This window comes from Haliotis rufescens, unplaced genomic scaffold (genome assembly GCF_023055435.1).
Source record: "Haliotis rufescens isolate VD_foot unplaced genomic scaffold, xgHalRufe1.0.p SCAF_11, whole genome shotgun sequence".
In the NCBI taxonomy this organism is placed as follows: Eukaryota; Metazoa; Mollusca; class Gastropoda; order Lepetellida; family Haliotidae; genus Haliotis; species Haliotis rufescens.
The window spans coordinates 14,401,527-14,417,503 of record NW_025963791.1 but is presented as its reverse complement, the minus strand read 5'-3'; the positions used below and the strand labels follow the sequence as shown (position 1 = coordinate 14,417,503).

The 15,977-nt window shown below is 37.0% G+C and overlaps 2 protein-coding genes across 4 annotated transcripts in view; one reads left to right on the top strand and one right to left on the bottom strand.

The window, feature by feature from the left end:
* LOC124110632 (myocardin-related transcription factor B-like) overlaps positions 1-12,276 on the bottom strand; it is a 103,421-nt gene extending 91,145 nt beyond the window's left edge. The window contains exons 1-3 of the mRNA XM_046469945.2: positions 12,154-12,276; positions 9,140-9,186; positions 4,535-4,627 (exon numbers count right to left, since the gene is read on the bottom strand). The gene's annotated coding sequence lies outside the window, so the exon portion shown is untranslated. The remainder of the gene's footprint in view (positions 1-4,534; positions 4,628-9,139; positions 9,187-12,153) is intronic.
* Positions 12,277-12,337: 61 nt separating this feature from the next.
* Positions 12,338-15,977, top strand: part of LOC124110633 (3-phosphoinositide-dependent protein kinase 1-like) — a 28,934-nt gene continuing 25,294 nt past the window's right edge. For 2 of the 3 annotated variants that reach the window (XR_006857274.2, XM_046469947.2), the window contains exon 1: positions 12,338-12,542. Coding sequence is in view for 1 of the 3 variants with exons in the window: in XM_046469947.2 (XP_046325903.2) it covers positions 12,540-12,542 (3 nt within the window). In the remaining 2 variants the exon portion in view is untranslated. Of the gene's footprint in view, positions 12,543-14,316; positions 14,376-15,977 lie in introns of all 3 variants that reach the window. The other variant, XM_046469948.2, reaches the window with a different exon arrangement.

The following is a 15,977-nucleotide window of genomic DNA, read 5'->3' as shown; positions in this document are numbered from 1 at the left end:
CTGATGCCTGGCCCATCATTCTCATAACTGGTCCCAATCTGATTTATCCAGGCTTCTAAACTAATAGCCCTGGCAGGTATATTGGAAAAAAAGTGTTACTTGGTTCAAAATTTGGATTTTTGTAAAAGTTAATATTTTCTTTATTCTGAGGAATTTTAACATTGTCTTCTGAGATAGTGTTATATCATTGTATTGAATGCTAAGCAATAAAACCTCTTCCTATTTCTGGCCCTGTTATCAGTGAAATATAGGTTACATTTACAAAGTCATAACATTAGTTATTAGTTATTAGTTAGTTAGTTATATATATATATCGTCCTCTTGAGCAAGTCCAGAAAAATCGGTGGAAGCAGCAACGTAAGCTGATGCTTCCTGTTGGTAACGGTGATGTAAACTTCATAAACACTGACAAATAACTGTTAATCTGTCGAACTACCAAGATTACATCACCTGCGATCCGTGAAAATACGGGGTTCAGTAGGTTTTCAGCAACCCATGCATGCCGCAAAAGGCGACTGACTATGCTTGTCGTAAAAGGGAACTAACAGGATCGGGTGGTGAGACTCGCTGAATTGGTTGATGCATGTCATTGTATCCCAATTGCGTGGATCGATGCTCATGATGTCAATCTCTGGATTGTCTGGTCCAGACTTGATTATTTACAGACCGCTGTCATATACAGTGATCGCTCGCTATTGCGCTCTTCGATAAAGCGCTACTTCGGTTATTACGCGCGGTAACGCATGGCTCCCAAAATTTATGTACACTTTTAATACTGAGAGTTTTACACAGACATGATTGTATTGTTGTTCGTTGTTTATTTGCACATAACGCTTCTCATTGCATAATCAACGGTTTATCGCTGAATGGAGTTCTAATAATCTGTTTGAAAACATCCGCGGCAAGTCCCGGAAATACGATTGTTCAACTAGTTAACTTTTCACACTATACATCCTTTGATCTTAGAAGCGCATGCATGCAATAAAAGAGAACCACAAGCGAAGTTTATATTCTTAATTAGTGGGCAATCCAATTTAAGGCTAAACTGTCACACACATGTAGTTGCTGTCACAACACGGCGGTCATTCATTTCGTAATCGCGCTTTCGTAACATCGCCTGTTTTTTCCCCGTAGTTATAACAAGCGATTTCATTGGATTAAAATTTGTTTCTAATGACGCTTTCTTGCCGAAATCTGCTACAAGTTTCGTGATTGGTCAATTTTGAGCACGTGACCTCAGGCAGCCAATCAAGCTGTGATACCAAGCTCGTGTTTGATAAATTTCAGAAGTTAGCGAAAGATTTTTTGTTAAATCGTGTTATTCTGAACGTTTTAAGCAGGAAATCACGATATATATTAAAAATATGGAACATCGCGAATGTATCGTGCTAGGTTACGAGCTGTGACAAAGATTTTTCATGCATATATTTTTGCATTAAACGTTGTGTCCGAGCCGAGAATTCAAGGCGACGAAAGCCGAGATGTCATTTGACTTACATTACACGCGATCGCACGAAACGATGGAAATAATAACTTAGATGTAAGTTTGATTACTTTTAGATATATTTTTGTTGATTTTATTTATCACTTTGTATAATATATTTAAAGATTTGCTTAAAATAGTCTTTATTTTGCTCTTTGACATGTTCGATGCGGACCCGTTGTCGAAATGTGTGTCCGAGAATTTTAATTTTCAATAACATCGCGGGAAATAGTGAATAATTTTTTAATTTATTGACAAAAAATGATAAATTAGAATGGAATACGTATTTCAGACATTGTGAAATATGACAGATTTAATAAATGAATGATATTACAGGTAGATCTAGGTCCATAAAAATATATACTATTTTGACGTGACGTGAGATAAACACATAGGCCTAGGCCTATTGATGATTTGAGATTTGCCGAGCGCGCTCCCCCGCCTCGGCCTCGGTTAAACGGCTCATCGTCTAAAACGCCCACCAATTATTTGGACCCCATTGGTAGCGCAATAGCGAGCGATCACTGTAGCTGGAATATTGGAATCTTGACCAAACAACAAGTGATTGATATCATGAGCAACATCTCAAACTTTCTGGGTATGGTGACACAATGAATCAAGGGTTGAAAGTTTTGCTTCATTTTCTTTCTTAAAATACAAGTTGGTCATTGATGGAATGACCACTGACCAAACTCTAACACTCTTCCTTCACTTTGTACATAATCCATAATTATCAGCTCAAGATTTCTGAAAGGAATCGTAGTCGCAGTAGTTTCCGACCATGGCTTGTACTGGTTATACTACTTCTAATTAAGGGGGATCCCGGGATCTCTGATGTTGTCAACTATTGTTCTAATGACCAAACATGATCAATTTCTGAGTGAGTGAGTGAGTATGGTTTTACGCCGCTTTTAGCAATATTCCAGCAATATCATGGAGAGGGACACCAGGAATGGGCTTCACACATTGTACCCATGCCGGGAATCGAACCTGGGTCTTCGGGGTGACAAGCAAACGCTTTAACCACTAGGCTACCCAACCACCCTATCAATTTCTGAAGTAACAAACACTGAATATAGTGAGTGAGTGAGTATGGTTTAATGCCACTTTTAGCTATATTCCAGCAATATCACGGCGGAGACACCAGACATTGGCTTCACACATATTACCATGTCAGGAATCGAACCCGGGTCTGACGAGCGAACGCTTTAAACACTAGGCTACCCGACCGCCCCCTGAATAATAGTGAATAACACAATGTCCCTCGTTTCAAAAACAGACTGACTGTCAACCAAAACATACTTCATATTTGGCTCAGGGATGTAGGGGAATGTCCTATCAAACGCTGATAACATCAAGGAAAGGTCATGATGCCATTTGTCTCCAACACATTCACAGCATACCATAACTAACAATGTTTGAAATTAAACATGAAAGTCAAGGGGTACTTGTCCTAACCCTACTGTTATAAATTGAAGAGCTGTGGGGTTCATAGATTAAAGTACCATGGTAACAATCTTCAAGGACCCCAGGACCTCCTTTTATTTCGAACACTGACCAACCACTCAGCTTTGTAACTCACTAAAATGCATAACTACAAATATCAGTAAGTTATAAACTCTCTATCTTTTGGCAGATTCACCAGCAAAGTCCTTATCTCCGATCTTATAACTGAGTGAGTGAGTGAGTGAGTGTGTATGGTTTTACGCCGCTTTTAGCAATATTCCAGCAACATCACGGCGGGGGACACCAGTAATGGGCTTCACACATTGCACCCATGTCGGGAATCGAACCCGGGTCTTCGGCGTGACGAGCGAACGCTTCTTATAACTGAGAGTACTTACAACCCCTTTTAGTCTTGGATGCAAACATTTACAGCCCACAAGTTTATATTTCATACCAACTACAGAGTAACCTTCCCCAGTTTTCTTCTGAGTGAGATGAATGCTTTTAGCAGCCAAGAGACAACTCGTCACAAAGTGTTAAGACACCTTAACCTCCCATCAAGTGGTACCCCTGCACTGGCAAGGTACCGGTACTGATTCAGTACAGACATAAATACTTCTTACCACAGGGGTGCCTACCCTATTTATGCCCTGTCACTAATATCTGGATAACATAGGACTCAGGGTTTTATGTGATGCACAAATGCACATTCAGTACGCACAAATGTTGAGAGTGGATGCAGAACAGAAAATACTGCATCCTGAGACACACACACAATACTATTCACTGTACCTGCAGCACATCAAGAGTAATCTGTCATATCAACCATCAATCATGGCTCCTGTCCAAATGATCATTGATTCCCTTTCTAGAGTAATTATTAAAATGTACAGAACACGACACCACTGCATTTCTTTACAGGACACTCATATTGCCAGCAAGGACCCTTGAAATTAATTATTGTGGGCCCCCTGTATCCCCACTTTTGAAAGTCAAGGTAAAACCTTGGGAGCAATTTTTAGCAATCTTACAGTAATCTTTGTCCGTAAAGATCCTTGCAACCCGGCCAAGTAAGTTCGTCAGTTTTTCGGTTCAAATGTTTATTGCCATTCGCCATGTTACTCAACATTTTCTAAATGGAAAATCGAAAACTACACAATTTCTTTTCAATTTAACATTACAAGCTCCCTACTGCATACTTCCAAACAAGATAATATGTTAATCTGCAAGCAAATTACATACAATGCGACGAGTAAACTACTAAATGTATGCTGTTGATTTCTATATTTTTTTCTTAACAACTGACTTTATCGTAATACTGTAATATTTAGATTAAAATCATAAAACTAGGCACCTCTGTTACCCAGTATGCAAAACAGCTGGTAAGCTGGCAACGACTCACTCACAACTATATGCCTAAACACAATGGATGGACACATAATCAGTATGTGTCAAATTCATCATGCATGATACTGGTATGTTTCTATATATCTGAAACAGAAATAGAAACCTAATTCGTGACTTGCTGACATTCAACTAATTAAAAAATACATATAATTTATATATAACAAAATATAGAAACTTATAGAAAATTAGGAAACTTACCAACTGTATGTGGGAAAGGAAATCTGACCGATGAATTCAGTCCAAAGGGCAGGCTGGCTTCCTTGCTGAAGTCCTATTGGCAAAGCCGATGAACTACAAGTAAAATTAGATGCTCTTGTTAATAAATAAAAAGACCTTTATCTGTTTGTTAAACTGGTGGTTGAGGGGACGACCAATATATAATTTTTCTACTGTCTGTACTGTACTGTCTAGCCATACTACACCATGACAGCAAGTCCCTTAGGTGTTGACTTAAGTGTTTGACCATTGCTAATTACCTATTGGCGTCAATTAACCGTTGGCTTCCCTTGTTAAGTTTCCACCTTTGTTATCATATTACTTTTGCTTTTCTTGCAGGTAAAATTATATGTTCTTTGCTAACTATGTTGAATGTAAACATGAATAAGTGTTAGAGGGAATAGGAAAATATCACTTCATAATTTTATTACTTAATAAACTGTTATGCATAAATGAAGGATACTGTGGAAAATGTTCCATGTAAATGGACAAAAAAGGTTGTTATCGTTATTTCATTAATGATAATTTAATCAATTGCCAAGGTTGAAATGCTAAACGATTCCCAACAGCTGCACAGCAACAAGCAGGTTGTTCAGCTGATGGACATCTCAAGTTACTGATATTAGTGATAGAAGGGAAGTAACTCTTGGTGGAGTGTGAATACACTGATCAATGGGCCAGCCAGTTCATAACGATGAAATTGAAAACTCTTTAATGACTTACTCCTCTAACATGTTTAACATTTGACAGTGTAAAAAATTGGTTATGATCATGTTTTTGAAAATGAATTTGTACATGTTGAAAACTACAAAATCAAAAAATCAAATTTTAGAATTGTGTTTAATCTGACTTCCATTTGATGTTGGTAATCAATTTATTTTTAAATTTTTACTGCGATGGATGTAGCGCTAGATCTATACGTGTGACTTCATGTTTACACTGACAGCCACACTACAACCAGCTGTATCGCGGAATAAAATAGTTCCCCAAACACAGCGGTGACATGAGCGTATGTATGATGAACTTGCTTTACAGGAACATCTGTTGTAGTTTGTTCACAACAAATGTATTCAAATAATATAATCATATAATAATATTATCATTGGATGAGTAAGGTCTGTTAGTAACTACCTCAGTAAGTCAGTCACAATGATAGCGCGTTGTAACACATGTTCGACATGATAAACATGACGGGAGAGATTTCCGAAGTTGTTCATGAACCTGTTGCGCTTATATGTGTTAGTTGAAAGGTGATTATAAAGATGTGTCAAATAGATACTAAATTCATAGATGGCTGTAAACTTTCACTGTCAGTCTAAACATGGATTGAGTGGATACTACAACAGTTTGGATGCATTTTTTCGTTTTGTCCACTGGGATGGGTTGTAGCGAGACATTGTGAACGATTATGCAGGTGTTTATGACGTTTCTCAATGTATGCTAAATCGCTGACATCAAGATTAAAGGGTCTAAATGATCAGACACAACACTTCTGTATGTACTCATGCTGGGGAATTCCCAGTGTTTTCCCAAGGAATGTGTAAGTAGTCCATCAGCGTTTACGTCACTTCAAGAACACAGTCTTGTGAAAAATGTATGAACATGAAATAGTGTCCTTCATGCACTTGCGAATGTTAATTTTGTGGTCATGTGACCAACATCTCGTTCAATGGAAAAGCTGTATATCATGTACTAAAACGTTATTTGATATTACAATTGATACTATGAATTCATGAGGACCATTTGAGTTGAGCCCAGTAGACTGTAGTCATGACCATATTTTTGTATTTCTCATGATGTTATATATCGATCATACATTTTATACAATCGACAATGGTTTTGACTTTCAACATTGATCAACTGACTGATTATTTGATCAAGCGAACGAACACTATTGCCGGATATTCTGATTATGTAAAGAACAGTTTGATGAGTCACCGTTTGAGTCTTCCCCGTTCTTGCTATTATGATCACAATGAACATTATGTCAACATATAATAGTTCAACAACAAACATTACTTGTTATGAGGTGAGGTATGGCATTTATGAGTGAGTGAGTATGGTTTATAGCAATATTCCAGCAATATCACAGTGGGGGACACCAGAAATGGGCTTCACACATTGTACCCATGTCAGGAATCGAACCCAGTTCTTCGGCGTGATGAGCGAACACTTTAACCACTAGACTACCTGACCGCCCTCATGGCATTTAAGATATATGTAGGCACTAGCCATTCTCTGACAACTTTGGTTACTTCAAGGCATCAATAACGGTAATCAGTGATTGTAATCGAGGAAAAGGCCATGATGTAAGTTTACTTGACTTTTAGCCAGGTGAGCTAAAAGACCAGGAAACATAACTCGCAGTATCAATATCTCAAAAAATCAATAAATGTCCAAAAGTACCGAATACATGTTGTGACACAAAAGCAATAAATAACACTACAGTAGAACACGGATATAATGAACACGTATAGAGCAAACAAACGGATACAACGAAATGTTACAAAAACACTGATTTATCTCCTATATATTATCATATAAAATTTACGAACATGACAAATTCTCTACAATGAAATAACATATATAGTGAACTGATATCTGATCCCCGACAAGCCCAAATACCACTAATTAGTGACATGTATAGTGAGCTGAAAAATCTCACTCAGTGTCAAGTGTCACTGACAATTGGCTGTACACAATCAACAGTGTATCAACACTCTCAGTGGATTCAAGTTTCAATGAATCAATCTTCTTAAACTTGCTTTATGTTAATCTTACCTGTACCTGAAATGATGATACGAGACATAAATGTGGATGGGATTATCAGTGACAGTGACAATAACAAGAAAAAAGTGAACTTACTGAAGGATATCTTGAAAGAGAAAGATAGTGAATCATGGTGTAAACAAGTGTGGGATGATGAGAACAAACCAAATGGTAACAAGCTAAGGACTTTCAGACTTTTCAAATTTGATGTGAATGTGAGCCACTATGTGAAATGTGTGAAGCGAAGGGATTATCGAAGTGTTTTATCTAAGTTTAGGTGTGGTAACCTCCCTCTATTAGTCGAAACAGGCTGCTATTCCAAGCCACCTATTCCTTTAAATGATAGAATATGTAAATTTTGTGCAGAAAAAAATAATTATGTTATTGAGGATGAATCACACTTTTTAATAGATTGTTTTGTATACAGTGACCTGAGATATCAACTACTACACAAGGCAGCTGAATTAAATCAAGACTTTTTTATTTTAATAGCATTCAGCAATTATCTTATTTGATGCAAGAAGTGACTTTACCATGTTTACAGCCGCTTTTAGCAAGCACATTATACAGCATGTATAGAAGGAGAGTGCATCTCTTCTAGTCTTAACGCTGTATATAATATTTTTATTTTGTGTTTTATATTTAATGTTATATGTTTTAAATGCTTTTAGAGTGTCTCATCAGCCCTAGAGGCTGGATATTGTACTTTTAATGGCAACTTGCTTTTGTTTAAAATGGGTTTTATGTACAATATGTGACACTTAAATAAACATTTCTTCTTCTTCTTCTTGTAATTGGACTAATCTTGTCTGTAAAACAAACATTAAACCTATGCGCATGATGCAGTTTCACGAATGCAGTCAGCAAAACAAGGCAGGAGCAAAATCGCTGACTACACATCTCCCTGTATGTAAATTGTGAAATGCTGAATACATATTTGATAAACAAGGTTCTAAAATTGTTATGAATCTAATGTTATTGACTGAATGTTATGAAATCAATTGAATGCTATGAAGTACTCACTGCTAATACAAGTCAATGCTGCAATTATGTGTAGTGTGTTTTGTTTTATCCAAGATGGCTGACATTTCCGAGCGAAAACATATATAACAAACTGATTTCTCCGGTCTCTTGTAGTTTGTTATATCCATGTTCTACTGTACAGGTTACAGGTTACAGTCCTACATTGTCCTAGTTGTATAGAACTTTGTGTAAAGATACAAAAGGAGGAGCGTTTTGAGAGTTCAAAGACTAATGTTTTGTTTGTTTGATATATAACCATACAAAGCCACACTCTGCAATATTCCATCAACATAACGGCAGTCTGTTGACAATCCATTCTGGGCAAGACAAACCAGCTGACATCATAAGCATCGATCTTAACAACTGGGATCACCTCTTATAAAAAACATGGGTTGCTGAAGATTAATTCTAACCTGGATCTTCACGTGTCCCAAAAACCAAATGGGCCTTAACTATAGACAAAGAACCAAAGTCTAATATCCTAAGACATGTAAAGAGGAAACCAATGCTATACTTTAAGAAGCCACATATGGAGACTATTGAAAGATAAACGGTACATAATTCAGTGAGTGAGTTGGGCTTAATGCTGCTTTAAACAGTATTCCAGTTATATCATGGCATGTCATGTTAATGTGGGAGGAAGGCCCAAAGTGATGCAGGTCAAAGACACAATTCAGACAATCTCATATTGGTTCTTGGCAAATTGCTTATCATGCTTATTATACCCTTTACATCTGGACATGTCCATGTACTTGCGGGGAATGACACAGGTAGACATTACAAACTCTGACTTACCTTCCTTGATTACAAAGACATGATGGCAGAAGCACCCAAATGAGTGTCTGAAATGAACAAGAAGATCAGTCAGTGTAAATTGTCAGAAAGAGCTAAGGATCATTCTGTGAATATGAGAGAGAAAATGAAACAGATACAGCTTTCTCATATACCATGTAGACCTGAGTGAGTGAGTGAGTGAGTGAGTGAGTGAGTGAGTGAGTGAGTGAGTGTCTTATGCCTCGTTTAGCAATATTCCAGCAAGATCACGGCAGGGGGACACACATTGTACCAATGTGGGGAATTGAACCCAGGTGTTCGCCGTGACAAATGCATTAACCACTTGGCTACTTCACCGATCAAATGAGTGAGTGAGTTAGGTTTAGCGCTGCTATGAAATGTGTTTCATTTATACAGTCTGCATCTTTAGCAATAGTGCGCATCCAAAGTTTACGTCTAGCAAAATGACCTCAGGTCTAGTAAGATCAGCTGAGTGATACTAGTCCATAAACTATGACTAAAATCTACTGAAAATAATGCCACAATACCTTAATGTGGGAGAAAGCCCAAAGTGATGCAAGATGTGTGTGTTTAGTACAAGCATGGGAGTAGTGCTGACACCTAACTAATAAACATCTTACGACGAAGTCACAACTTTTACAATTTTGTCCCAGTCTTTAAAAAGCAAGGAATTTTCTCTAGGCAGTCGCTGAGCTATCTTGGGCATCTTTCTGTTCTATGCATGATGAAAAATGTCAATAATAATGTTGAGTTGGAATTAATGTCCTTTTATACGGTTGTACCTAAACCATGTTAACAGTCGGCCAAGATCCCGTTTCTGTTCATGGCAAACATGAAACCTGTCTCTTAACCTTGCATATATTTGGGATTATTACATAACATGGTGTTGACAGTTTCAAAGAAATAGGGTAGATGATCACACCTGCAGATGACTGTTCTGCTTGTCACCTTGTTATTTCATGTATATCAGTACACAAACATGGAGTGAGTGAGTGAGTGAGTATGGTTTTACGCCGCTTTTAGCAATATTCCAGCAATATCATGACGAGGGACACCAGAAATGGGCTTCACACATTGTACCAATGTCTAGAATAGTGCTCAATGTTCTGGTTACCAAACACTTTGGTTCACTTGTGGACATTAAGGGTTGTGGGTGGCAAGAATGAGCTCTGCTGTATGACATCCGCAAAAATACTATAAGTCATCAAGACAGTTTTGATAGAATATGGTTAAAGAGGCAACACAACTAGTCACAGTACTCTCAAACTAAAGTGTTCACAACTGCACACAGATTCTCAAAAATCAGTCGTCTAGCAGAATTTAGTACATGATCCCCTGAAATCTTATAACAAATCATTGATGAAATCAAAACTTGAATGAATCAGGATCATTATCAAGTAGGGTTCATTTTCTGGGACATCCACAATTGTCATTCAAAACGTTCAGAAGATATTTTTCAATTTTGGTAATGACACAGAAGAATGTTCCATCAAACTTTGCTAAAATCACAAAAAATGGCCTAATGACAGTTGTCTTTTGCAAAATAACTTACATGATGGTGATGATTACAATTACAAAACATGACATCACTTTGTAAACACAACCTTTGTTACCTTGGTTATAGAAAATATTTTCTTAAATAATCTGTCATGAACACATTCCGATAAAATCTTACTTAAACTCACAATCTGAAATGATCTGGGTACAATTTTCAGTACAACACATGTCATTTGACATGCCTTCAAGAGTCATATGCACCATAGTCAACATGACATGACAAGTAAGAAATAGTGTTTTTGATTTGTCAAATATACAACCATTGTCAATAAACATCCAATTGTCATATAATGGGTAGGTCTCTGGACACATCAACAGAAAATAAGAGTATCTTTTAGGTCATTTACAGATAATTATGCAAATTATCAAACTATTAGTCTAAGATTACAAAAATCAATATCTAAAAGGAAGTAGCTGCAGCCTTTCACAAGTGTAGGCAACTTTAGGCCTTTTGGGTTTGAACTAAGAAGTTTGATTTGGCCGAATATAGCTGAAAAATGACCAAAATGTTACTTGCTTCATTTTGGCACTGTGAGGGATATCAGATTATCTCATTACGAAAAATTATGACAGGCCAGGCAGACTCTAAACAAACCTGACATTTTATAGACGGGAGCAGCTTCCCTTTAACTAAAGGGATATTACTCCAGTTGAACTGACAATAATGATCAAATGTTATCTGTGGGCAATTGTCTTTTTGCCTACATGGTAGACTTTATGCCACTGTCAAGAACACTAGTTACAGCTGGGTCTGTCTGTCTGACTAATCACTGACATTGTGACAACATATTCTAAAGGCACATTTCTGGACATGTTTGTTCAGATGGCGTTTGTGAGAGATGAAAATACTTTTTTATGACAGAATTTAACATTACACCTAAACAGTTATCGTGTATGTCGCGATTGAAAATAACCTGAATTAGCAATAAACACTATGAATCTAGCTCACCGAGGCTCGATAAAATATTTTTTATTCATAATAATGGGTATTCACCATCCAAAATTATACTTGTGTGATTACCTATTTTACTATGCTGAACTTTCACACATTCTTCAAGAACCAAAAAACCGATCGGTATATCCTCTCTCTGATTCTTCCTACTAGATTTTCTGAAAGGTTTGCAGATAGAAAACTAAGCTGAGGAATAAGTGATGGTCGGTTTAAAAAATGCAAATGTCAAATAAACTGTCAAGATGAAAAGACTGGTACATGCACAGTGCGTCACGCACAAAGTATCGGGATATGGTTATGCTAAACAAGTTCATTGCCTTTCGTGTTAAAAACGTGAAAAAGATTTAAAACATCTCTTCCTCGTCATGACATGACAAGTCGTTTTCACTTTTTGTGTTCAGTGGTCTGGTTATCTTGCATCTCACTTTGTTTTAGGTAGCTGTCATAAGTGTTCAAAATCAAACAATGTTGTTTCAACAAAAAGGATGCTGTCAGGTGAACAAACCTTTGACAAATCCGGAAATCATGACGAATTAGCCATTTCGCCCTTCGATGTAAATAGGCAGCCATTAAATACCCCGGATGAGCGGTGCCCGTGACGTCATGTCTGAAGTGTCAGTTTTCACTTTTATTTTCAAATGTCATTGACATTTGATAGCTCTAGTATTTTTCAATGATATATCAGTTTCTGTTTATAACTAGATAACGCCGACGCCTGAGAAACCTTCAAAACATTTGCATTCTTAAAAAAACAATAATCGGAAGTAGAGTTGAATTATAGAGGGCGTTGCGAATACTCTGACATGCGTACTACGGCACCCCGGTTGTTGTGATGGCACTTGCTGCAAATGGGGAAAATGCTGGCACAAATTTGAGAATCGGTTCATCATAATGGTAATATATTCATAAGATTTATACAGAAAGTATTCCACGTCATTTTTAGATCAATTCCATCCTGTAATCAAATTAAGAATATTGAACCTCGATCTTGTGATTGTGTTGCACACCTCTTCAACAGTTATGCGGTGTACAGCACATGCATGACAGAAGATCGGGATTTAATTGTAAACTGAGTGGTCCTACCCTTGGAACATGATTTTGTAGTGATCAAAGAAACCCTTTTATTTGTTGTTTAGATACTATGATCAGTGCTTGACACGGGCCAAAATTTGCCAGTTGTCCGAAGGACCAGCACAAAAAAAATCTTCTGGTCCGGTTGGATCTCTGATAGACACAATGGTGCTTAGAGTTTGGACTCGATCAATCGCAGATTTTAAAAGTCATTCAAACTTATATTACTTTGTTTGTCCCCAAAGTTACACCTGTGTCGATCTTTGATAATAACCAATTTTAAAGACTAATCGATGCGATTTATTTTGGTTCTCTGAGTCTGACATGATTCTGAAGAATAACTTAATCAATTAGTGAATTTCACAGAATATTTTTGTATGTGTGGAGTGACAACCGATTTTGAAGACAAGAAAGCCATTAGACATGGGTTACTATTTGGGGGTTATACAGAAAGGCAGTCTTTGGACTCTGTTCCAGAAGGAATGTACTACTACCATACATGCAAGTGTTTTGTTTTGATCAGCTCATGTAGGATCTGGTAAAAAAATAAAATTATCCACATTGTCAGAACAAAGTAAACCAATATTAAATGGATCACAAATTATTATGGTCTAAATTGTCAATATATATATATATATTATTATTACTGAGTAATGGGTGAAGCAGTTAAGATGTTCTCAGATATGTCTATCAGGTAGAAAATTATGACAAGCTGAAATACCCAGTATGTAGAATTTTACCTATTACATTGATAATATAAAAAACTAAATTGGATGAGCTACATAGCAGTGTGACCCCTTACACTTGCCTTCATCAGGAAGCTCCCTGCAGTGACTGAACATAAGGAGTAAACCTGCACTTTGGTACAAGTTATAATAGATCTCAAATAGAGGTATGAGAGGATATTTTATGTTGGCCTAACTAAGCCTCCAGCTAAGATGATGTTATCTTCAGTTATCCTTAGGGAAGACTTGTTTTATTTATTACTTTGAAGACTTAACATTATTTGTGAAAGACCCTGATCTGTACATGCTGTATGTTGGAAGTAGAAAAGACATTTCACATTATTCTGATTTCAAAAGTTATCACTGTGGTAAGGGTGTTATTTAATCTTGCATTGTTGTTTATATAATAATCTAAAGTAATGTATTGTGTTCACAATTCTTTTGTGATGGACCGCTGATTAAGGCCAAAAGCTTATTTCATAAACATGATGAAGAAATTAGTGCTTTTCTTTTTTCATTCTTTGGGTATTTTTTAGGGTGAGAGTAACATGATTAATCCAATATGAGTTTCTTTTTTAAAAAAAGCCCATATAATATGCATATTTTGGGTAAAACATTTTTTTGGTGAACACGGTGAATACTAGTTAACAACAATATCTTTATTAGGAGTCAAACAATGCTAAGTCTGTGTCACCTTGGTGTTAAGAACTAGATATGTGCATGCAGTCTCTTCATAATCACATTGAGTGTCAGTTTTGTGTTGTAAAAATGTAAGTTATTTCATGTAAAGAGTTTGCCCGAAAAACATACCAGTTATCACCAGTTATGAGAAAACAAAAAGAAAGTGTTTGGTTAATTTATTACATTTACAGGACAGTTAGACACAGGGAGTGCTATAGAAGACAAGAAGACTTCCTTTCTGTAGAAGAAGGTAGGAAGGAATGAGTATGGCATGCAAGAAACTGTTTACAGAAACTGCTCTTGATGCATGCTGAATAAGCAGGGATTTATCTAGACCCACCCAGAGGCCAATATTTGGTCCCAAATCTGCAGCAAATGTCCTGGATTAGTTGCTTGTGATTTGGTATTGAAACACATCCTTATTATGCTTTAAGACATGTCATGGGCCATCATCATGGGCAATCTCATTAAAATCAGATCTTGGTTCTTGCTAACGCTAAACAAAGATCTGAGGACATCCCATTACAGGTCACGTCAGAACAACCTTTCATCCGACCAATCAGAGCGTCGCTTACCAGATCGTGAAAGTGACAGTCGGAATGTGTTTTCTGATCATGCAATCTCGAAAACGTTAACGCAGGGTATTCCGAACGACAGTTACGTCCCGTACGACTGATTCCGTCAGAATTATCTCTCGCTGCCGTTGGATAAACATTTGAACGGAGGAGGTGTTGCACTGTACGTGGAAAGCACTGCCATACAATCTCAGTCATATATTAGACACTCCGGAATGTTCGTTTTTTCAGTTTTCAAAATTTTAATCAAGAACTGTCGCAACATATTTTCAAGTGTAGTCTGAAATGGAAGTCGCCAGGTTGAAACAAGTGCCATAAAGCTCGAGAGAGAGCTGCTTTCTAATTGGCTGATGCCGACTTCTTGTGAGTCATTTCAGTGGTCGGTCAACGTTCGCGATAGGTCGTTCTGACGTGATAAATGGGATTCCTCAGATCTTTGTTTAGCGGAAGCGAGAACTTAGATCTGATTTTAATGTGATTGTCACTATGGGTGGATTACGGTCCCCATATGTCCTGATACACACTGATCATGATCCTTGTCAGCACCATACCCATCACTGACCATGCTTGTGGTTCATAATGGTTAAATGACTTTTATCATGTTTTGTTTTAATATGGTGAAAAGGTAGATTTGATTGAACTTACGTTCTTCAATCACTCTCACTAGTTTTGTTCAGATGTATCCAAGATTCCAAACTAAGTACCCTTGGTAGGCAAATTGGGAACATTGTAGTTTTGTTCAAAGATGGATATCTTTATAAAATTCTTCTTTATTTCAGTGGTATTAGGACATTGTAGTTTCTGAATGAGTATGGCATGCAGGAAACTGTTGCAGTCTTGAACTACACAGAAAATGCAATGATGCAAAATTAAGGACTAAACATGTTATGGCCTCTTCCTCTTTATTGTTCCTGTTAACAGTGAAATACAGTTCACCTCACCCAAGTCATCATGTTAGTCTTTAACTATATCAACATCAACTGAGATGGGGTTTCCCCATTTCTATATTGTTAATGACATCTGCTGCAGTCTTTGGGTGGAATACAGGCTACTGAGCAGGTTGAGATAACTTCAAAACTTTCTCCATTTTTCTTTAATATGAATATCACACTAACAGTAATGGGAAATAACTATCCTTATTACACACCGACAATGTATGATTGTTTCACACAAGGCACACTCACTAGATATAGACCTTTACTGAGACTCCGGGACATTGTTCTCCTTTAAGACAGTTCTCAATCTTGTCAATGTTGTACATATTAAGCAAGAATGTG